At 43.1% G+C, this 25,368-nt stretch overlaps 1 protein-coding gene across 4 annotated transcripts in view; it reads left to right on the plus strand.

The window, feature by feature from the left end:
* cdh17 (cadherin 17, LI cadherin (liver-intestine)) overlaps positions 1-25,368 on the plus strand; it is a 119,433-nt gene that overhangs the window by 84,182 nt on the left and 9,883 nt on the right. For all 4 annotated transcript variants that reach the window (XM_068031600.1, XM_068031597.1, XM_068031598.1 and 1 more), the window contains 3 exons: positions 1,167-1,411; positions 2,931-3,061; positions 19,272-19,502. In XM_068031600.1, coding sequence (XP_067887701.1) covers positions 1,167-1,411; positions 2,931-3,061; positions 19,272-19,502 — 607 coding nt within the window. The remainder of the gene's footprint in view (positions 1-1,166; positions 1,412-2,930; positions 3,062-19,271; positions 19,503-25,368) is intronic.

Below are 25,368 nucleotides of genomic sequence, written 5' to 3' on the forward strand. Positions count from 1 at the left end.
CCGATTTGAAGTAATTGGCAATTGTACCAGCGGGGTGATGAGGAGAGATTTTTTACACAACATATTGTTATGGTCTGGAATGCACTGTATGAAAGTATGATGGAAGCAGATTCAATAATAACTTCAGAAAGGGAAATGAATAAATATTTGAAAGGAAAAATTTACTAGGCCGTGAAAAAAGCAGGGGAGTGGGACTAATTTGATAGCTCTTTCAAAGAGCCAGCACAGGCACGATGGGCCAAACTGCTTGCTTCTATATTATTCTATGATTCTAAAGCTCCCATTACAGCTTGGCTAGTTAAAGCTTATGTGATAAAGTGCAATATTACTGAAAAACTTTCTTTAACTATATGCATCTGCATGTACCATGTAATCTATTAAGTAGCATGCACTTGTATTATGATTTCAGAAAGTATGTAATCTTTTCTGCACAGTAAAATGATTAAATAAAACAAAGAATAACATTTAGGGTTGACTTCAACATAGCTGCAAAGCACATTAGTTTAATCTGTGTTAAAGTGGAGTAACTGACAGTGCTAAAATCAATCTAACTGACTGATATGAAGTTGTATTGGATAAAACATTTTGTGCCACTGAAATCTGATCTACGCATGATAGTTCTTATACAATCACCAATTCTGAATGTAATCCTCATGATATGCAGTATTCTTCTAAAGTTTAAATCAACACCTTTTCTTTTAAAATCAAGGATGATATAGACTCACTCATACAGCACCACCAAGTAAGTCCAGTGCCAAGTGTGACTTGGCTAAGAAGTGGTTCGACGCTTCTCCAGGGGAACATCATACTGACTTACCTGTCTTCTCTTGTGCATCTCCTGATTGCCAGCTATGGAAAGGCAATGGCAGTAGTCTAGGAGCAAGTAACTTAGTCAATTCTTTAGCCAGGGATGGTGTGTGGTACAAGAACATTCAGATAGAGAGAATATCAAGTTCAATGAAGTGAAGCGATAGTTAGATAAAACCCCAGTTTGTTTCATCAATGAGTACTGGTTTCACTTATTGAATGCAACACATCAAATCAATCAATGTAAAATTTGATATGTGAACCTAAATGATAACATTGAAATTTACTTTTCTTTAGGAATGGAGAGACTTGTTCTGTGTTGAGTCATTTAATTATTTCTACTGTGTCTGTTCCCCTAGCCGCTAAACTTTGAAGAGTGTTCAACATATACATTAAAGATTGCTGCCACAAATCCAGAACCTCTCGTAGCAGGAGTGGAGTACAACTCAAGCTCATTCACTTTCCTGATCGTTAATGTCACTGATACTGATGAACCACCATATTTCTTAGAGTCTTCATATCAACAATGGATATTCGAGAATGCCTCCAAGGGCGATACCTTGCTTAAAGTAGAAGCAAAAGACCCTGAAGGCGCTGGAGTGAGGTACTAATGGTCAGAATCTGGATACTGAAACTTATGTAGAAGTGCACACAAACACAATGCAAATGGCCATCCAAGACCACAGACTTGGAGATTTTTAAGAATTATTGTTGAGAAAGTTAAGCAAAGAGCCAAAGCCTTAATAAAAAAACCAGGAGAGACAACCAAAATTAAAAGTATTCCATGGTACATTGATTTAATACAAAGGAGTGGAATTACTATCAATATATAACTAGCTTTGAACATTATAGGATCAAGCATTGACACAGATGATCAATTACTTAAGGGCTCCATTTTTGTTGAGACCATGGAAATGTTGCCTAGGGAATTTAACTGGTTGAATAAACATTGGACTAATAGGCTACTCAGCTTAATGAACCTGCTCTGTCATTTTTCTAGCTGAGGGAAGGAGAATTGGGTTAAGTAATATAATTTATACTGTTTGTTTGATGGCCTGGAGATTTACTGCAAATACCTTTCAGTTTAGGAAGACATTTCACAGTATTTTCTCCTTTTGGAACTTGTGCCTGTTCACTTCCTTCAACAAAATAAGTAGTTAGGAAGATTCCATGACTGCACATTACATAAAGATCAACAGAAGAAGCTAAATAACAGTGCTGTAGTTAAAAAGATTTATAGTCACTGATGCAGTCATTAATACACTTAGCATGGAAGACCTTCACTACATAACTAAGATTACTATTCAAGTCCAGAGTATCTGAAATTTGTTACCCTTGGAAACAGTATCTGATATAAATATGAAGGTCAAATCATTAAATAGTGACTCAGACATATGGAAGTATATTTTCTCAGCGTACAGCAGATTGTCAGTGGGTGGAACAACCGGAACATCCACCCAAAGGCAGCAGCCAAAGGGCTTATCTATTTTAATATTCATGCCGACAGGCACTGATGGGCAGCTTGGTAAAGGTGGAGGGAGGGGAATTCTTTGTGGAGTAAAGCAGGTATTTTCTAATTAAAGGGCCATGGTGCATGTCAATGAGAAATTGGATTGAGCCATTCTTCTGTTATAAACTTTGGAATACATTACGTGAGCCAGGTGATATTTCAGTGCACTGATGATTTTGACCGGCTCGCTTGGCTCATTGATAGGACCTGCTGGGATAGACCTTTCACTGAGATCTGGAATGCTTCCCATTTTACTCCTCTGGAGGCCAGTTCTCTAATAGATTGAAGGACGTAGCTAGAAATGCCATGGGAAACTTAACAGTGGTCTGTGCTGGCAAGCTGCATCGATTTTGTTGTTTGGGTAGAGTATAATGTTAATAGTAAGGGAAGTTACAAGTAAAAGAAATACTTCAAATTGAAGTACTACTCATAGTAACTTTTGTCATAAATCATTTTATACTTCAGCTAAACTTCTGCAGTAACATTACCATTTCATGAGGGAGAGGAAAATTTACACATAGTTGTTTTAAATTGTAGAGCGTGACTGATGCTGGGAAATGGGCATTATTCTGACTGAGAAATAAGACTAATGGACTATTTATGATTGATTTAGATATGGACTAACATCTGATCCACATAACTGGTTCAGGATTGACCCTAAAACTGGAGAGATCTTCGTTAATAACAAGTTGGACATGGAGAAGGAAAGATATTATAATATTAGGGTCATTGCAATGGAGGAAGGTAAGCACTGTAAATTAATTCTTTAAAGTGGAAAGAGTAATGAGAATATAAGAACATAAGAAATAAGAGGAGGAGTAGGCCATTTGGCCCTTCAAGCCTCCTGCACCATTCAACAAGATCATGGCTAATCTTCTACCTCAACTCCACCTTCACTCACTATTCCCATATCCCTTAAATTCCCTTAGTAAGAACAAATTTGGGCTTACACAACAGATACTATTCTGCATTCCTGATCAAGGATAGGAGAATGGAGGAAAAATAGGGGAATAACATAAAACAACAATGTTCTATGGCAGCACATGTGCAAGGTAATAGGGGTTCCAATGCATGATGATCCTTGCATGTTATTCAGTTTGATTTTATTTTGTGAAAATGCTCTTGATTAATGCTATTATCTGCTCATAGGCTGTAGTTTCTATGTTTCAGTCTTTCATACATATATTTAAAAAGATGTTTGTATATGTGTTGCATTTTTGGGTTTGTACTCCAGATATTTCCTTGGGTTCAGTATTACTGTTTAATCTTTAAGTGGAACTTGCATCTCCATGAATCAAAATATGTTTTTAACTTCCTAAAGTGTATGTTTCCTGTTTTATATCAAGTTTTGGATGAGTCATAACTATGGAATTGTCATCAAAAAAAACAACTGATCCTCTGGGGAAGGAAACCTGCCACCCTCACCCTGTTTAGCTTAGATGTGACTCCAGTCCTACCCAATGTGGTTGATTCAGCTGCCCTCTAAAATGGCTCACCATGCCACTCAGTAGTATGAAACCATTGCACCACTTTTTCAGGGCAACTAGGGATGTACAATAAATCATGCTTTGCCAGCAAGCCCACATCCTGAGAATGAACAAAAACTTGGTCACATGAAAAATCTGGTATGCCTGTAAGCATTGTTGTGATAGACCTTTTTACAATGTTAAAGCTCATGTACATAATGTTAGTTGCATAACCCATTGCATGCAGATCAACTACAAAAGTGCTGAGTGGCAGCACAGGAATTGGTTAGCCTTTCTGACAAGACATCAATGTGAGGATAAAAGGCAAAACTCGTGCAGTGAAATGAACGTTAATCTGAATTCAAGTGACAAAAATTTAGTCTGCACCTGTGCTTGAAATTTGAAACCAACACAACCACAGAAGAAATTTTATGCTTCCTCCAGCATGACTCACCCACCATCTGACCACTAACTAACCTCCAATCCCACTCCATACAATAATAATAATTAGTTGATCCTCCTCCCCCCTCCCCCCACCCCCCCCCCAAAAAAAAGCTGTGACCAACCCCCTGTCTCGGTTTTTACCAGTGAGAAACTTACCTGCCGTGGCCACTTTTGAACTTTATTTCCCACCCCACTTCCTACTGACCCGCTGTCCCCCACAGCTACTCAGTATCGTTTATTTGCCAAAGCTATACCCCCCCCCCCCACTGCTCCCCAAGAGATTATATCTGCTGGTCTACCCACCTCCTATGCTGAAGTGAAACTCCAAGCTTGGGGAGGAAAGGAAGATTACACTCCTCTACTCACCGATGTTAAGATTTGAATTTTTCACAATACAAACATATGAATTAGGAGCAGGAGTAGGCCACTCGACCCCTTGAGCCTGCTCCGCCATTCAGTAAGTTCATGGTTGAACTGATTACTCCACATTTCCACCTACCCCCAATAACCTTCCACCCCCTTGCTTATCAAGAATCTATCTATCTCCGCCTTTAAAAATATTCAAAGACTCTGCTTCCACCGCCTTTTGAGGAAGAGAATTCCAAAGACTCACGAACCTCAGAGAAAAAAATTTCTCCTCATTTCTGTCTTAAATGGGTGACCCCTTATTTTTAAACAGTGACCCCTAGTTTGAGATTCTCCCACAAGGGGAAGCATCCTTTCCACATCCACCTGGTCAAGACCCCTCAGGATCTTTTATGTCTCAATCAAGTCGCCTCTTACTCTTCTAAATTCCAGCGGATACATGCCTAGCCTGTCCAATATTTCCTCGTAAGACAGCCCACCCATTCCAGGTATTAGTCTAGTAAACCTTCTCTGTACTGGTTCCAACGCAATGACATCCTTCCTTAAATAAGGAGACAAGTACTGTACACAGTACTCCATATGTGGTCTCACCAATGCCCTGTATAGTTGAAGCATAACCTCCCTACTTTTGTTTTCAATTCCCCTCATGATAAGTGATAACATTCTATTAACTTTCCTAATTACGTGCTGTACCTGCATACTAACCTTTTGCGATTCATGTACTAGGACACCCAGATCCCTCTGCATCTCAGTGTTCTGCAATCCCTTACCAGTTAGATCATATATTTTTTTTATTCTTCCTGCCAAAGTGGACAATTTCACACTTTCCCCTAATCCTGCTGAGGAGAGGCACACTAAGGTGCACATGTCCAAAAGGGTTGGTTTTCAGCTGAATAGGATTGCTGAAATCGAGATTCAGTTTCCAGGCAGGTCCAGTAATGCCCCAGACTTGTTTCAGGGTTGTAATGGCATCCTGCATCCTCCATGGTGTGCTTTGGGGAGAGGAATTCAGTTGCAATATTTCAAGGAGGAGGGGAGATCAGTAAGGGAGAATGAGGATCTGGAATTGGGCAATAAAGATTAGTATAATATGGGGAATTCAGGGAATGTTCCTGTACCTGGGCTGAGATATTGGAAATGTCCTTAGAAGACATCTTTTCGTTAAAACTTATGCTCTGCTTCACCTTTTCGGGAAAGTCCGCATCATTCCATGCCTCCACTTTTCCAGTATGTGAAGTGGCGTACCTGCCTTTTCAGGGAATCCCTCAATCATTCAATACTCAAAAACACTTCCCTTTCTCACAAGACTGTCAATGGACTGCTACAGTGTGAAGAAGCCCTGATTATATTTCATAGGCTATGGACAGACCTCCCTAGCAGAGCAGCTAGATAAAGCATATTTTGGTAAGCATCCTGCATCTTGCAATTCCTGCATTTAGGCTCGATGTTCCACTATCATTTTGTGTCTGAAAGCATATGCCTAGGCTTCACTACCATGGTCTGACTCATTCAGAAATGTCATTTGCCTCCTTCTTCTCTTCCTCCACCCACCTTCTTTATGGTCATAGGAACGTAGGACTTGCTAGATGAAAAAAGCCCAAAGTCTATCTAGTTTGTCTTCTATCATTGTATCAATGATAATGGTTGATTAATTATAGCAATCAATATATAACAATTAGTCTACAATGGACCAGAAGCAGGGGTCAGCAATGTGTCCATACACTGACATCGGTGTCCATGGTAAAAGATGTTGAATTCCTTGACTGGTAATTTCAGGGCCAAGACCTTTCCCATTGGCTGCTTCTTTCCGAGCAGCATGACTTTAAAAGAAATTGTAAGTGTCTGACCGGTGTTGAGCAGGAACAGCAGTTTCTGAACTTCGGACAGATTCAGGGTTTTCCGGCAGGTTCCAAGTTTTTCTTAAAAGCCCACTGGAAAACCCCAGATCTGTCCGAAGTTCAGAAACTGCCGTTCCCGCTCTCCGAAATGGTCAGAAAGAGAAGGGAGAGGGATGGGGGCTGGGGGTGGGTGGGGGTGGGGGAGAGAGAGAGAGAGAGAGAGACGGGGAAAGAGAGAGAGAGGGACAGAGGTGCAGAAAGGGAGAGGGAGAAAGAGGGTAGCAAAGAGTGGAGAGAGAGTGGATGGAGGCAGCAGAATAGAGAGGTGGGGACAGAGAGAAAGAGATTGGAAGAAAGAGGGGGGATGGCAGAGAGGGAGATGACACTGTGGGGGGGGAACAAAGAGGGGAGGGAACAATATCGAGAGGCGGGAACAACACCGAGAAGGGGGGATATAGAGAATGAAGGGGAGAGATAGAGAGAGACAGACAGAGAGAGGAGGGAGAAAGCGATCAAGATCACTCCTGATACATGAATATCTCTCCAAATACCCCACATTGCTAAAAGACGCATGCAGGCAGACATTGACTATTTGTGCAAGCAAATGAAAAATGCTAGGTATCTCACTAAATCAGTGTCCAGAAAGTGACGAGAAAGTAAGTCAATAAATTAGTCTTTCCATTTAAAGCTTCTTAACAAGAATACACATTTGTTATTTTGATAGTAAGATAGATATTTAATGTTTTTTCTTTCTGAAATTGTCTCACTGGCCCCCTATGTAAGACAAAAATTGTAATGTGGCCCCTACGCTAAAAGGTTGGACAACTTTGCTTCAAGCCTTTAACCTTGTGTTTTAAAATAAGCTAGCAGTTATGTAGCAGCTAAGTATGTCAAAGATCAGTAATTGCAATGTGCATCATTTACTACTCAGTTTGAGGCCAGATAACCTGAGTGGCCAAAGTCATTTGAAAATTGTCTATCATATAATTACGTTATATTAAAAGTGCTAACAGGTAATAGATTTGGCTTGGATGTAAATTGGTTAGTCTGGAGTACAATCTTACAGACAGTGACTAAACATTTTGTAACTGAATAATACATGCAGTAACAACTTCTGAACTTCTTGCAGAAAGGCTTTTTGTTAATAATTATCTTATCAGAGCTGAATCGGAATCGACAGTGATAGACTGAGATTTAGCCACAAGTGAATTTAAGAGAATCACTTTATTGGAGGAACTGAAATGTGCTCTTTATTTGTAATTCTGTTTATCTAATTTTGTCACTAACTTTGGCGAGTAAATGACATTTTGTCCATGAGAGATGTTTCTGTATTTTAGAATCCAGATCCTGGTTTAACAGCCTGTCAAGATGAATAAACGAGTCTTGGCTACCTACCATCAACCTCTCTGTCCCTTCCTGTCACACTGTGCTTTTCTGTTTCACATGACTCTCATGAAGTACTTTCAGCTCCAACTTATAAAATTCTCCTGATTTAGAGATCACTGGCCTTTTGTTGGTTGCTCTGTCTTCATACACATATTACAAGCAGATAGAGAAGTTGCACAAACATTGACCATCACGGGCTAAATTGTTTTGTGACAACAGCAGTGTGAGAAATGGTCCGTCTTCCTGTTGCTGGTTTTTCTACTGCCTTACCTCAATAACCACAATAACAATCCGCTCCTTGAGTTTCATGTTTAATTGGATGAATTTGCTCTCCTGACACAATGTGAATTCACAGAGGTCATCTGATAAGGTCCATCTACCACCCGTGACATGCTTATTCTCTCAACAAAAATAATTTGCATTGGCATTACATATTGTTTTGCTTGCTAGCTAGCTAATTCAGATGTGCTGCTCTCCATTGATGCTTGTATGATTAGCTACTTTAGAGGGAGAAATGTGTTTTAAATCGGACTGTATTTTGATGACAGTAGATTAGCTATATACTTTACATACAGATTAATTACCCCATGTCCATGGCTGAGTCAATAATTGTGTCAAATATCCCGTGGTGCAACATGTCAGTGCCTATCCCTGCCCAGAAGACCACTTAAGACTTTGTGTTTCCCCACTGCATTGGCTTTCTTATTGCTAGTCTTACGTTCTCTGGTGCTGGTATCTGGGTGGTGCTGGGAACTAAGGGAATTGTCATGCATGGAAGAAGCTGTGATGAAATAAACAATGAAATGGAAGAATTATGAATTTAAAAATTCATCTGCGAAACAAAATCACAAATATATGGACACGTTTATACACAGTCAAAATCCTGGAAACACTGGAAATCCACAAACCTGTCTGCAAAGATGGATCTTGTTAACCCTGACTGAAATAGTTCTGGGGAGAGCCCCTTTGAAATTGAAAGGAACTATTGCATATTAATGACTCTGGCATGAATGGACTAACAGAGGATGCTGGAGACAATCTGGTTCATAGCCAAACCAAGGCGAATAAGGTGTGAAGCAGCAACATCATAACAGAATGATTCTCATTTAAACATCAAACGATGGCCATGATTATTATATCTTGGCCCATTGAGTGGCCACAACAGGGGAGAGGGCCATGCATCTCCTAACCGAAACTCCAATGTGAGAGATTTTTACCTTAAAAAGGTAGCACTCTGGAGAGAGAGGGGGAGATCAAGCCAACATCAAGGAAAGCCTGTGAGAAGGATCCAGCAGGCAAGAGAAGAGCCCTGAAGACCAAGAACAGCCACCTCAGCAGAGACATCAGAAAGTGACTTCAAGACTAACCATCTGTGAAGGTGCAAACTACAACACCAGCTGTATTACAAGCACCAGAGCTCTACAATACCTCCACAAGTTCGAGACTGCGAATAATCAGACCTGCAATTTAAAAAAAAAGACTTTTCCTCCAGAGAAGACTCAATCATCTTATCTTGCCAAGGACTTTAAACCATCTGTTACCCTTTTCTCTTTATCTATTCTTGTGTATATATGGGTGAATGTGTGAGTGAGGTTGCGATCATTTCGGAATTTGTTTTAAAATAAAAGTTTTTTTTTTAAACCGATGTGGAACCTGTAATTTGTCTGTTTATTTGACCATAAAGACACTCGGGCTAGAGAAACATTTTAACAAAACATGATTGTGGTCATTTGGGAGGTGAACGGTGGGAACCACCCACACCCCTTACCATCTGACGGTAACAGAATGAATAATGATGTGAGCAAAGGTGTTTCGGTAGGATAGCAGTTAGAGTAAATGGACTCGTCTTTCTCAACTTTATTATGCATATCAGGATGTGTCTCATTGGTTGGGAGTGCAGAATAACAAAAGTTTATATTTTTCTCACTAATAAGTATCCTATTACACTTAATGATGGGTTATATTGTTGTATTGTCTGTGATTATTATGATTCTATTAATTTGGTTACACTTAAGCTCAAATTCTGCGGCGCAGCAGTCGTCGCACCACAAGGCCAAAAGCAGGGCAGCAGGGGGGTGACCTTGTTTCAGCGGGCGGTGGGACCTGGGGCAGCATTTTGCCAGTGGCAGCCAATTAAGTGGTTGCCATCCTATTAAGGATGCCAGCCTGTCCCTAAGAGCTGCTGGCCTAATCAGAGGGCAGTAGCCATTGCTGGGGCTGCACCTGGAGGATGAGGGCATATTGATGGCCATGCACACTCACAGTCAGAAGTGGGGTCAGGGTGTGCTGGGGCCAGTCAGGCAGGCCCCAGTGAGGATGCTGGGGATAGGTGGTGCCATTGACACAGGGGTGGCCATTGTGTCTGGGGGGCGGGGTGGGGTGGGGGGGTTCAATGCCCTCTTTGGGCCACAGAGTGCCCAAAAAGGAGAAACCTCTCCCTCAGCACCCCCCCCCCCCCCCCACCCCCCGATCCTACTGGGAGGCCACCACAGTTTATCCGGCTGTCTTCTGACATGGGAAAAATTCCCTCGGAGGTGGGAAGATGTCCTTAACTGGCCACTTAAGTGGCTTATTGAGTTCTGGGTGGGTGGGCCATCTGCCACTTTTCCCGCCACTGGTAAAATGGCATGGTGGCAGGAAGACTTCAGGGTATGCCACCCGTGCTTTCTCACGCCATTTTGCGCAGTTAGAGACAATCTGTACTTGGACCTCACGTCGAAACCAGCTGATACAAGCTCGCTCTCTCTCACAGCACATTGTCCACTTTTTTCAAAGAAAGGTCCATTTTTATAACTCTTGAGGGTGAGTTCTTGAAGTTTCAGTCGCTGCACTTTGTGAGCGTCACACCTCCCCCAAAAGGGAAAAAATGAAATTCCTTGCATTTCATTTTTATGGTGTTTTGTTTCTTGGTTTGGAAAAAAAAGGTAAGAAGGAAGGTATAGGCATCGCACCACTGCACACATGGTATCCACACCTGAATCTCACAACTGCTATAGCTGGTATTGTCTGTAACAGCCATTTCCTGTTCCAAGTTTAAGTTTTACATCATCCTTTCTTTAGATGAGGCACAATTGGAATTAATTTTTTCCTTTTTTGGGCGTTGAAGTTTTGTCCCAGGAAAGCTTCTGTTTAGAACATTTGATAGTCCCCTTTATCCATTCCCACTTTTACTGTGTCAAGTTTGTGACATGCAAATTTTCCTTACTGCATTGTTCTGGGTTGCTTGCAAATTCACTGTGCGTAAGGGCTTTAACTCCTTAAGTGCTGTTTCCAAAACATGTGGGTTTAATGGTTCTGGGACATTGATAATTCTTATTTCTAGGGTGATAGTGGGTGATTTTTTTTTCGCCCTTGTGAGGCATTTGGGTTCTCCTCCTGCACTTAGTGAGTTCTGAATCTGGCTGGGTTCAGTTAGCTCTGGATTTAGAAGCTGACCCTTTGATTTTTCACTGAGCACATCCACAGTGACCTCACTTTTAGTTTTCTGGTGGCTTCCACAAATGTTGTTTACTTCAGGGTATTTTACCTTCCCTTTTCCTTTTACATCAGGGATGGGTTTTTCCCTAATCTGCCCATGTCCTCTGGGACACTATTGCTTGCAGGTGGTTGTCCACCTTCCATTGTACTCCCCTTCAATTGGTGAAGCATCTCCCTCATTCTTGGCTAGCCTGTTTGGGAACTTTCCTTGTCCCTATTTAAATTTAGAAAGAAGGTTTCGGCTAAGCATATCTCTGATGCTTTTCCTTCAATCTTTGCTGCTTTTCTCTCAGCTCGTTTTAAATTCTACTGGCTGTATCTTAGCCTTTTTAAATTCTACTGACTTTCCCTTAGCCTCTTTAATCTTTACTGGCCCTATCACCCACTGTGGGATCTTTTGGGACTTCCTGAGCCCACTGTGCAGAGTTTTGTTTGTTCCCCTTAGTTTCTCCAGTCTCTGTGGACTGCTCTGGACCCTCTGGGTACAATACTGTACTTCCCACCAAGTCATTGCGCAGCAATAGGTCTACCTGCATTAGTAAGCTCAAAATGATCCAAACTGTCACAACCCCGGTGACCAACTTACTCTGCAGGTAAATATTAACTAAGGGAACCTTCAAGCATTTGCCACGAAGCCCTTTTACTAATACCGTGATATTTGTTCTGCTTTCGGGTGGCATTTCTGTGAACTTGGCTGCCAGTAGGGCACCAACAGTAACATTTCTAAACAACGCTCTGGGCTTGCACTCAATGAAGGAGAGTTTTCTTAGATAGAAAGAAATTACAGCACTTGAAGAGGCCATTCGGCCCCCTATGTTGGTGCTGGTGCTGACGCTAAGAGTGGAGCAGTCAGTAAATGGCAGAGTTAAACCTGTAATGTTCAAATCATGTTCTAATTTCTGCCTCAATTGCCACTTGTGAGATATTCCATTGTATAATAACCCTCAGTTCAAAAGCCTTATTTTTGCCTTCCCTCTGGCTCTTTCCAGTGAGAATCCTCATGCTCCATTTACCATACACCCAAAAGTAGAAACAATCTTTGACTATTTACCCTGAGTAAAGTACCCAGGTTTCACTCATTCCTTTAGTGGCTGCTCCTCGCACAGCACCACTCTCCCTAACACTTGGCTGTTGCTGCTTCTCCTGGATCTGCAGAAAATGCTGGACCTGGTGCTCATCCCATTCCCCAGTCTTCCTCTTTCTACACATCTGAGCTTCAGTCCCCTGATCTCCATCTGTCAGTCACCCTTTCTCTTCTTGCTTGAGCCCCAATCACCTGACCTCTATGCCTCAGACTCTCAGTCTTCCCCATTTGCTGATCCCCATTCCACAGTCTCGCTCTTGCTCTCCATCTCTCTCCACCCAGCCCATCTCTTGGCCCCATTGTCCAGTGTCCCTTTCTTTCCAACCTCCATATCGCAGTCTCCCTCCATATCACCTAACATCTCTTCCCAGTCTGCTCCCCTTTATCCCTGAGCTCCATTCCCCTGTTTCTCTTTCTCTCTCCCTGCCACAGTACCCCACTCCCCCTGCCTCCTACCCTGCCCCTACCCTCAGGCCCTGGTCACCCATGCATCACCTCCCCTCCCCTGAGTCCCAATCCTTTACCCACAGTCAATGAAGCCCTGCAACTATCCCGTGTGTGTGTGTGTTCCCCACCGCACCCCCCCAGATTCTCAACAACCTGTCGATCCTGTCTTTCCGGTTACCCTTACGTCTCTCAGCAGTGGTGGGAATGTGCTGTCACCGGGGGAATACTTCTCCTGGTGAATAGCGATTGATGCCAACGAGTTGGGTGGGAGGGGGTGGGGGCCGAGTTTTTTTTTAGAGATACAGCACTGAAACAGGCCCTTCGGCCCACCGAGTCTGTGCCGACCATCAACCACCCATTTATACTAATCCTACACTAATCCCATATTCCTACCATATCCCCACCTGTCCCTATATTCCCCTACCACCTACCTATACTAGGGGCAATTTTTAATGGCCAATTAACCTATCAACCTGCAAGTCTTTGGCATGTGGGAGGAAACCGGAGCACCCGGAGGAAACCCACGCAGACACAGGAAGAACTTGCAAACTCCACACAGGCAGTACCCAGAATTGAACCCGGGTCGCTGGAGCTGTGAGGCTGCGGTGCTAACCACTGCGCCACTGTGCCGTGGGGCAAGATGGAGAACACGACTGAGTTGAGAGATTTAAAGTGCAAAGTTCTCCTGGTAGTTGCTAGGAGATTCTTGGGCAATCCAGGAGTGTTGCCAACCCTATCACTGCAAGTTATGAAAGGTTATTACAGCACGTAATCAATAGCAGAGGGACCTACTGTACCTGTTACGATGGAGTTCACTGATAACAATGTTGGAAACATGAATCACCCATTATGTATCTTTTTTTATTATCCATACATGGGATGTGGATGTTGCTGGCTAGGCAGCATTTATTGCCCATCCCTAATTGCCCTTGAGAAGGTGGTGGTGAGCTGCCTTCTTGAACCGCTGCAGTCCTTGTAATGTAGGTACACCCACTGTGTTAGGAAGGAAGCTCCAGGATTTTGACCCAGTGACAGTGAAGGAATGATATAATGTGTGACTGGGAGGGGAGCTTGCAGATGGTGGTGTTCCCATGTGCCTGCTGACCTGTCCTTCTAGGTGACAGAGGTCACGGGTTTGGGAGGTGCTGTCGAGTTGCTGCGTTGCATCTTGTAGATGGTACACATTGCAGTAGTTGTGGAGAGAATGAATGTTGGTGAATGGCGGGGGGAAATGTCAGTCAAGTGGATCACTTTGTCCTGGATGGTGTGAAGCTTCTTGAGTGTTGTTGGAGCTGCACCCATCCAGGCAAGTGGAAAATATTCCATCACACTCCTGACTTGTGCCTTGTGGATGGTGAACAGGCTTTGGGGAGTGAGGTGGTGAGTCACTTGCTGCTGAATACTTAACATCTGAGCTGCACATGTAGCCACAGTATTGACATTGCTGGTTCAGTTCAGTTTTTGGTCAATGGTAACCCCCAGAATGTTAATGGTGAGGGATTAAGCAATGGTAATGCCATTGAACATTAGGGGAATATAGTTAGATTCTCTCTTTGGAGTTAGTTATTGCCTGGGACATACATGGCATGAATATTACTTGCCACTTATCAGCCCAAGCCCAATTGTAGTCAAGGTCTTGCTGCATGTGAGCACGATTGCTTCATTATCTGAGGAGCTGCGAATGGAACTGTGCACCATGCAATCTTTAGTGAACATCCCCAATTCTGACCTTAGGTTTGAGAGTAGGTCATTGATGAAGTTGGTGAAGGTGGTTGGGCCTAGGACACTACCCTGAACCAGTGTGCTAAATCGAATATTAAGGGTGTCATTAGTGTGAAGATGGGACTTTCTCCACAAGACCTGTGTGGTGGTCATTCATATCAGTATTATCATGGACAGATGCATCAGCGACAGGTAGGTTGGTGAGAACAAGATCAAGTAGTTTTTTCCCTTGTGTTGACTCTCTCACCACCTGCTGCAGACCCAGTCTGGCAGATGTGTCCTTCAGGAGTTGGCTAGTAGTGGTGCTACTGAGTCACACTTGATGATAGACATTGAAGTCCCTCAACCAGAAAACATTCTGTGCTTCTTCCAAGTGGTGTTCAACATGAAGTACTGATCATCAGATGAGGGAGGACGGTAGTTGGTAATCAGCAAGAAGTTTCTTTGCCCATGTTTGACCTGATACAGTGTGGTCCAGTGCCAATATTGAGGGCCACTCCCTCCCAACTTTATACTACTGTGACATTACCTCTGGTGTGTCTGCCCTGCTGGTGGAACTGGACATACTCAGGGATGGTGGTTGGAGGAGTCTGGGATATTGGCTGAAAGCTATGATTCGGTAAGTATGACTATGTTGGGCTGTTACTTGGCTAGTGGGACAGCTGTCCCAATATGGGCACCAGTCCCCAGAGTTGACAGTGAGAGTTGACTGGGCTGGGTGTGCCTTTACCATGCCTAGGTCAGTGCCAGGCTTCTGTCTGGTCTTAATCTTATTGTTTTTGTTGCTGTTTAATAGAATGGAATGGTTTGCTAAGCCATTTCAGAGGGCAGTTAAAGGTCATTCCTGTGGGTCTGGAGTCACATATAGGCCAGACTGGGTAAGAATGTAAGATTTCCTTTCCTAAAGCATATTAGTGAACCAGGTGGGTTTTTAATGACAATCTGGTAGTTTTGTGGTCACCATTACTGATGGCTTTTTATCCAGATTTCACTTAACTGAAATTACATTTCTCAGCTGCAGTGGTGGGATTTATATTTATGTCTCTGAATGATTAGTCTTGGCCTCTGGATTCCTACTCCATTAATGCAACCACTATGCTATCATACCCAATCTGGTGCAGGTTAATGGCCTATTCCTTAACTTCATAGTTACGGCCAGGTGAAGAGAGGGTCACAGTCGCCCCTCTTGCCCTTCCTCTTATTTGAACGCAATAGGGTTTATTCCTTTTTTAAACAGTGGTTGTATTGACCACCTCAGTGAATGTTTTATCGTTTACCTTTAATGTGATCGTGAAAGAACCAGTCAGACAGGTTTTCTTGAGTTTAAACAAGAAAGAGGGAAGTTTATTATACTCAACAAGCTAAACCCGGTCTAAAAAATAATTTTAAAAATATGCTACGCATTCACGCATACAGTCACACGAGGATCTCACACACACACAAATAGATTACAGAGTGGAAAGTAGGTTTTTGATCGGATTAAAGTCCAGAATAAATAACAGTAAAATACACGGTCTGAAGTTGGATGAATCGGTGGTCTTCCAGTTGGAGTTGTATTCTTGAAATCTTTGGCTGGTCAAAGTGCACTTTGTGGCTGGTGCACTTGGCTCAGGGTTTTCTTGACAGCTTTGTAAGTGGCTTTCTTTCCCTGGTCCCTGCAGCAATCTGTAGGCTTGGAGGGTCCACAGTTGCAGACAGTTTTCAAACTTGATGTTTTCTCGAGAGAGTGAGCGAAAGGGGAGGCACACAGCCGTTCTTGCTGCTGCACACTCAGTTACTGCTTGTCTCTTTGTATGTAACAAAACACCCAGTTTCTTCAGAGATGGACAGAGGGTCACATGACTGCCTCAGTGTATTCTCTGGAACCTTCCAATGGGATACAAGGTTCAGAATTGGCTGCACAGGCCCCAGGATGCCAATATTTACACTTGGAGGGGTTTGCTCTTTCAAAGTCAATGTGTCAAGATTGCCTTAACTGCTGTGCTAATGAAGCAATCCTGGGCAATTCATTCTTCTGGGTCCAGGGATTCTCAGACTTCTGTCTCCGGCTGGGCTTTGGAATGTGCAAAGGTGTTTCAGATGCAAATTAGGGTGGCCATCTTGGCTGTCAGTTTTTAAAAAGTTAACTGTAGGATTTTCTCCATTAAAAGTCTAACATAAGTTTCCAACAGATGAACTAATATTTCTCATTTGGCATATTATTATGTTTTCTTGACATCACTGTTACATTACCTAGTGCTCAGCATCTTGCTATTTATATGATGGGTTCTACTTTGTTGGAATTGCAGGCACAATGAGTTCCAAAATGGTGACTTATTTATTACTGTTCTGTATTGACTTGACATTGCTGAATGACATTATTTCTGTTTAGTTGAATAAAGACTGATCCATCAATTAATGATTGGTATTAAGTTTATTGTATTTGGCCATTGACCATATTTATCAACAACAGGAAGCTCAGAGCTGTAAGACTGGAAGATGATCAAGGCTTCTTTTGTATCAGATAACCACAACAGTTTTTTTTTAATGGGCAAGCTCCCTGAATACAGGCAAGCACAGGGTTACTAGATAGATATAATTACCCATTTCCCTGGCTCAGCCCTTTTCTGGGGACAAAGTCCAACTAAATTGTTTCAACTCTCAAATATGAATTATTTTGAGTGTATGCATAGCCATAGTAACAGTAATGCAGTGTACTATGATTCTATCCCAAAGCATTGTGCAGTGAAAAGATATTGTTGCTACACAAAATAGTAACTGCATTTATTCTCTTCATAATTCTTCAAAAAATTGTTTCTTCTTGCTAAATTGTCATAATTTGTTTTTAGGCTAGGTTTCACATTAAAAATCTTCCAGTCTTGCAACCTGTCTTTTATAATCTAACAATTTAACCCTTTAAGGCCTGGTATCATTCCAGTGAATATGTGCTGCATCTGAATCCCCAGTTTCCACTGTTCCTCTACCACATTTAAACATTTATTTTCTAAGGAGTATATGGTCTCCTTATTCTTCCTACCAAATGTACTAACTTACACTTATCTATAATGTTTATTTTCCAATCTGCAAGTTTATTAACGTCTTACTGTATTTTACAGTAGTCCTCCTATGTATTAACTATACCCCCAAGGACAGAAAACAGTGAGTTGTGGTAAATTGTTGTTTTTCAGACTGGAAGGTGGTAGACAGTGGCGTTCTCCAAGGGTCAGTGTTACAAGGTTAGGTTTGAGAAGCTGGGGTTGTTCTCCTTGGAGCAAAGATGATTGAGGGGAGGTTTGATACACATGTACAAGATTGTGATAGGTTTAGATAAGGCAAATAAAGTTCTCATTAGCTGATAGTACAAGGATTAGGGGATGCAGATTTAAGTTGTTGGGCAAGAAGTGCACGGGGTATGTGAGGAAGAATTTTTTTTATGTGGATAATGACCTGGAACTCGCTGCCTACAAGGGTCGTGGAAGCGGAGACGATCAACGATCTTAAAAGGAAGTTGCACGGGCACTGGAGGGAAATAAACTTGCAGGGCTGCGGGGATAGAGTGGGGGAAGTGGTCTGACTGGATTGCTTTACAGAGAGTCAGCATGGACTTGATCGGCCGTATGGCCTCCTGTGCTATTATGACTCTATGGGCTGGATTTCATAAGCCTGCTGCCGATTTCGGCGGCGAGCTCAAAAAATGGCCACGATCTTAAGTGTGGTGGCTCATTAAAATAGCCTGGCAGCCCACCTCCCCAATCATGTGGAAGGGGCGAGCTGTACGTCGCCCTCCCCAATCATGTGGAAGGGGCGAGCTGTACGTCGCCGACAATAGCATCAGCTACCTGTGCACAGGTGTTGGCGCCATTTTTAAAGGGCAGCCAGCCCTGCCAGCATCTTTACATTTTTAAAGAAAGATTCCCCAAAAAGAAAATAAATAAATTTCTTATGCCCCTTTCACACCACCCCCAATAACAATTGCAATAAGTATTTGCCCTGCCCCCCCAAAACACATACCTTTTAAAAATGACCTTCGCCCCCCCCCCAAACTGCACCAAGTTTAATGTTCAACCCTTCCCCCCATCCCCTACACCCATGACGTTTATTTGACCCCGTTTCCCCCCTTCCTGCACTGATAAACTTACCTCTTCCTTCCTCCCCACCTGTGTCACGCCTCAGTTTCCCGGATGGGGATTTGAAGGTGCGTGAGGGCGGCAATCCTCAAGATCTCCGTTAAATGTATTTTCAATGTATTAATTTGATCAATTTGTATATGTTAATTATGATCCCATCACCCAGCAGTGGGGGGGCCGCCACGGAGACTAGCCACCGCCAGGAGGATCGGGCCAGGCCCTGCAGGCGTTGAGATCCATGGCAGGCCTCATTTGGAATCACCTTCAGGCTCCCCCCAACCGCCCCCCCCCCCACCCCGCCACGGATTATAACATCGAGGGCTTCTTAAAATCCAGCTCTTTGACTCTATATAGTTTTGTATTTACCTCTAAATCCATTTATGTCCTGTCAGAGTCCTCTTCATTCTTTTCTATAGATCTGTGAGATATTGATTGAAATGAGCATCTATGTATAAATCTTAGCTGCTTTGTCACTAAAGATGAAGACAAGTTTTTCAGACTAGCGCAAGTTATGTTTGTTGTTTGTAGGATTGTTGCAATTTTGCTTTAATTAACCCCACACATAAAACCCCGTAAAGTTTAGTGTTATCTAAATATTTGTTTTGTGCTTTCTTACAGATGACCATAAAAAGAGTTCTGCAGTGGAAATCTCCATTTACTTAAAAGATATTAATGAACACCCTCCTAAATTAGCAAAAGATTCCTCTTCATTTTTCATTTGCCTCCCAGCTGAAGAAGAGAAGAAAGTAATTATCCATGCTGTAGATGATGATGCAGTAATTGGTTCTCCATTTAAATTTTCTATTCGTCAAAATCCAGGCACAAAATGGAAAATCGAACCAATAAATGGTAAGCAAAGACAAATAGCTCAAGCTTGTTTATGTGTAATAATAAAATCCAGGATTTCTCATTATAGTCTTTGAGTCATAGAGAGATACAGCACTGAAACAGGCCCTTTGGCCCACCGAGTCTGTGCCAAACATCAACCATCCATTTATACTAATCCTACATTAATTCCATTTTCCACTCACATCCCCACCTTCCCTCAATTCTCCTACCACCTACTGACACTAGGGGCAATTTATAATGGCCAATTTACCTATCAACCTGCAAGTCTTTGGCTGTGGGAGGAAACCGGAGCACCCGGCGGTAACCCACACGGTTACAGGGAGAACTTGCAAACTCCGCACAGACAGTACCCAGAACTGAACCCGGGTCGCTGAAGCTGTGAGGCTGCGGTGCTAACCACTGTGCCACTGTTCTAAAATTGTATGCAAACTGTATTTTAATGCCATTTGTTTTGTTTATATATATTTTAGAATATAGGGATTTCAGAGACTTCATGCAGCGAAACATGTTTAGGTGGCATGTTTCCAAATCACAACCTGTTGCTAAGAACCTTTTTTTAGACTTGCATGATGGCACAGGGCCTAATGTTGGTCTGTCATTGCATGATTGCCTGAAACAGGCCATGTTAGGGCTGGCAAACAGATGCACTGGTTGAGGTCATGTGGTTTTGTTTCATCAATGATAATCTGTGTGATATTTCTTTGCAGACAATAATAACGTAATTGGGTTGGATATTTGTCCTCATATCACTCTGACTGTGGACACAAACAGGAGTGTAGGGGTTGTACTATCCAATGCAATTTTGGTCCTGCTATTGGACCAGGCATCCAGCTCCATCAGCATTGATTGTTAGGCAATTGGCTTAGGCTGTTCTGAAGGGGTGACAGTCTGGGTCTTGGGAAGATGTTCCTACCATGTAACTGGACTTCCTCATGCTTTGTGTATGCTCCTCCTAACAAGAAGAACAAAAGGGTGTAAATATTTTTGTGTGCCCTCATCCTGTAGCTGCATGTTGATCATCATTTACATAAAGACAAGCAGAAGCATCAAGCGTGGCAAGAGGGAGAAGTAGTTACAAGAGGTGGCGGGTGATGGGGGTGTTTTTCAGCGTGTGAGGAATAGCAGAAAGGAAGTTCAACAAAATCGTTCATGCAACATTTTGAACAGTTAGGTGAAACAGGGACTTGGGGGTGAAGGCAAAGGACTTGGGCGGTAGAGTGGAAAGAATGAGAGATATGAGTTAGGTTTCCTACTGTAACCATCTTGGTATGATTGCTGAATTTCTTGGAACACTCTGTCTAGGTCTTGCATTTGTGCTTTGTGATATCTGCCAAATATTTCTTACATATATTTTGATGATGGTCAACATCAGTGTATGTAACAAGGCTGACTCATTAGTAACCATCTTCAGCTGGAAGTGCTGAGTGGATGATTTATCTCTGCCTCCTCCTGAGGTCCCCAACATCACAGATGCCAGTCTTTAGCCAATTCGATTTACTCCATGTGATATCAAGAAACTGCTGAAGGCACTGGATACAGCAAAGGCTATGAGCCCTGACAACATTCCAGCAATAGTACTGAAGACTTGTGCTCAGAACTAGCCAACCCCTAGACAGGCTAAGCACTGGCATCTACCCGACAATGTGGAAAGCTGAAATAAAAACAAGAAATGCTGGAAATACTCAGCAGGTCTGGCAGCATCTGTGGAGAGAGAAGCAGAGTTAACCTTTCTGGTCAGTGACCCTTCGTCAGAATGTGGAAAACTGCCCAGGTATGTCCTGTCCACAAAAAGCAGGCCAAATCCAATCTGGTCAATTACCTGCCCCTTAGTCTACTCTCAATCATCAGCAAAGTGAGGGAAACTGCCATCAACTGTGCTAGCAAGCGGCACTTACACAGCAATGACCTACTCACTAATGCTCAATTTGGTCCCTCCAAGGCCCTTGGCTCCAGACCTCATTACAGCCTTGGTCCAAACATGGGCACACAAGCTAAATTCAAGAGGTGAGGTGAGAGTGATTGTCCTTGACATCAAGGCAGCATTTGACCAAGTGTGGCATCAAGGAACCCAAGCAAAATTGAAGTCAATGGGAATCAGGGGCAAAACTCTCCACTGGTTGGAGTTATACCAGGCACAAAGGATGTGGTGGTTGGAGGCCAAACCTCAGAGTCTCAGGACATCACTACAGGAGTTTCTCAGGGTAGTGTCCTAGGCCCAACTGTCTTCAGCTGCTTCCTCAATGACCTTCCCTCCATCATAAAGTCAGAAGTGGGAATGTTTGCATATGATTGCACAGTGTTCAGTACCATTCGCAACTCCTCAGATACTGAAGCAGTCTGTGTCCACATGCAGTGACAACATTCAGGCTTAGGCTGATAAGTGGCAGGTAACATTCGTGCCACACAAGTGCCAGGCAATGACCATCTCCAACAAGAGAGAATCTAACCATCTCCCCTTGACATTCAACAGTATTACCATTGCTGAATTCCCCCACCATCAACATCCTGGGCATTACATTGACAAGAAACTTAATTGGACCAGCCATTGAAATACTATGGTTACAAAAGCAGGTTGGAGGCTGGGAATTCTACAGCAAGTAATTCAACTCCTGACTCTCCAAAGCCTGTCCACCATCTACAAGGCACAAGTTATGACTGTGATGGAATACACTCCACTTGCCTGGATGAGTGCAACTCCAACAACACTCAAGACGTGCAACACCATCCAAGACAATGCAGCCTGCCTGATCAGTAGCCCATCCACCACCTTAAACATTCACTCCCTCCACCACCAGTGCACGGTGGCAGCAGCATGTAACATCTACAAGATGCTCTGCAACATCACGCCAAGCTTCCTTCGACTGTACCATCCAAACCTGTGACCTCTACCACCTAGAAGGACAAGAGCAGCAGGGCACATGGGCACACCACCACCTGCAAGTTCCCCTCCAAGCCACACACCACCCTGACTTGCAACTCTATCACTGTTTCTTCACTGTCACTGTGTCAAATTCCTGGAACTCCCTTCCTAACAGCACTGCGGGTGTACCTACATCACCTGGATTGCAGCGGTTCAAGAAGGCAGCTCACCACCACCTCAAGTGCAATTAGAGATGGGCAATAAATGCTGGCCTAGTTGGTGACACCCACATCCTGTGAAAGAATAAAAAAAAATAACCTATGTTCCTGTTTGCAGAATTTCAGCATTGGCAGAGTTTGCTTTTATTTCAACCACTTTCTTGCTTGGTGGTATTTCACAAGAAAAAACATATTTTTTCATTGATTCATATTGATAATGTCCAATTCCAATCATATTAGTCAGCAGGCACAACTGGAGAGTCAGAACCAATTTGATAAACTGCAGGGTACAACTGAAAGCTACTAGAATTGAGCTTTCTGCCACTGTGCTTTTATTTAAAATGTTCCCCCAAAGAATGTGATGAAAGTAGGCTGCTAAAATGCTGCTTTTAAAGCTTTTAATTTTCCTTGAAGAAACTTTCTGGTGCAAGTTCAGCTGTAGTCTTAAACAGAGATGGATTTTCCTCAAGACTAGTTGAAGGCCCATTTTTAAAATAAGGAGGATGTGCCCTGGTGAGAATGCATTCATGGGCTTTTTTTAGCAGAGCATTCTTGTCACTGCATCAGTGAAATTGACAGGGTTTGGAAATAAAGTTTGGAATCGAAATAGTAATGAGCTTTTCTTAAGTCAAATTAAGACTCCCATATTTTGGGATTTTACTACATGCACACATGCTGCAATGTGTGATGTGGGTCATTGGTTGGTTTGCGTGTGAGTTGCAGTTCTTGGTAATAGAACATAGAACAGTACAGCACAGTACAGGCCCTTCGGCCCACAATGTTGTGCCGAACCTTTAACCTACTCTAAGATCAAACTAACTACCTACCCTTCATTCTACTATCATCCATGTACCTATCCAAGAGTCGCTTAAATGCCCCTAATGTATCTGCTTCTACTACTACCGCTGGCAGCGCATTCCACGCACCCACCACTCTCTGTGTAAAGAACCTACCTCTGACATCTCCCCGAAACCTTCCTCCAATCACCCTTAAAATTATGCCCCCTGGTGATAGCCCTTTCCACCCTGGGAAAAAGTCTCTGGCTATCCACTCTATCTATGCCTCTCATCATCTTGTACCCCTCTATCAAGTCACCTCTCATCCTTCTTCGCTCCATTGAGAAAAGCCCCAGCTCCCTCAATCTTTCTTCGTAGGACATGCCCTCCAGTCCAGGCAGCATCCTGGTAAATCTCCTTTGCACCCTCTCTAAAGCTTCCACATCCTTCCTATAATGAGGCGACCAGAACTGAACACAATATTCCAAGTGTGGTGGAACCATGGCCTTATAGAGCTTCAGCATAACCTCACGGCTCTTAAACTCAATCCCCCTGTTAATGAAAGCCAACACACCATACTCCTTCTTAACAACCCTATCAACTTGAGTGGCAACTTTGAGCGATCTATGGACATGGACCCCAAGATCCCTCTGTTCCTCCACACTACCAAGAATCCTGTCTTTAAGCCTGTATTCCGCATTCAAATTCGACCTTCCAAAATGAATCACTTCACACTTTTCCAGGTTGAACTCCATCTGCCACTTCTCAGCCCAGCTCTGCATCCTGTCAATGTCCCGTTGCAACCTACAACAGCCTTCCACACTATCCACAACTCCAGCAACCTTCGTGTCATCGGCAAACTTGCTAACCCAGCCTTCCACTTCCTCATCCAAGTCATTTATAAAAATCACAAAGAGCAGAGGTCCCAGAACAGATCCTTGTGGAACACCACTGGTCACCGAGCTCCATGCTGAATACTTTCCATCTACTACCACCCTCTGACTTCTATGGGCCAGCCATTTTTGTATCCAGACAGCCAACTTTCCCTGAATCTCATGCCTCCTTACTTTCTGAATGAGCTTACCATGGGGAACCTTATCAAACGCCTTGCTAAAATCCATATACACCACATCCACTGCTCTTCCTTCATCAATGTGTTTTGTCACATCTTCAAAGAATTCAATAAGGCTTGTGAGGCATGACCTGCCCCTTACAAAGCCATGCTGACTGTCTCTAATCAAACCACACTTTTCCAAAGAATCATAAATCCTGTCTCTCAGAATCCTCTCCAATAATTTGCCCACTACCGACGTAAGACTGACTGGTCTATAATTCCCAGGGTTATCCCTATTCCCTTTCTTGAACAAGGGAACAACATTTGCCACCCTCCAATCATCCGGTACTACTCCAGTGGACAGTGAAGACGCAAAGATCATCGCCAAATGCGCAGCAATCTCTTCCCTCGCTTCCCGTAATATCCTTGGGTATATCCCGTCTGGCCCCGGGGACTTATCTGTCCTCATATCATTCAAAATTTCCAGCACAACCTCCCTCTTAACCTCAACCTGTTCGAGCAAATCAGCCTGTTCCACGCTGTCCTCACAAACGACCAGGTCCCTCTCACTAGTGAACACTGAAGCAAAGTATTCATTTAGGACCTCCCCTACCTCCTCCGACTCCAGGCACAAGTTCCCTCCACTATCCCTGATCAGCCCTACCCTCACTCTGGCCATCCTCTTGTTCCTCAACTTATGCTGTTTTTAGTTTGTTTAGATATACATGGCTGAGGTCCCTTTTGATTCCCTGGAATAACTGAGGAAAGAGCCCATATCATGAGAGAAGTCAGCAGCATCTCTAAGGGAACATCTTATAGTGAAATGCAAGGATTGAAATGTGAGGAGTGAGAACATTAATTGATCAGTGCATTAAATTGCACCAAACAAGCCTTAGGAATCTACAACAGTAACCAATTTCTTCCCCCCCCCCCCCACCCCCCCAATGGGCGGGCTGTC

This window comes from Heterodontus francisci, chromosome 5 (assembly GCF_036365525.1).
Source record: "Heterodontus francisci isolate sHetFra1 chromosome 5, sHetFra1.hap1, whole genome shotgun sequence".
Lineage (NCBI taxonomy): Eukaryota > Metazoa > Chordata > Chondrichthyes > Heterodontiformes > Heterodontidae > Heterodontus > Heterodontus francisci.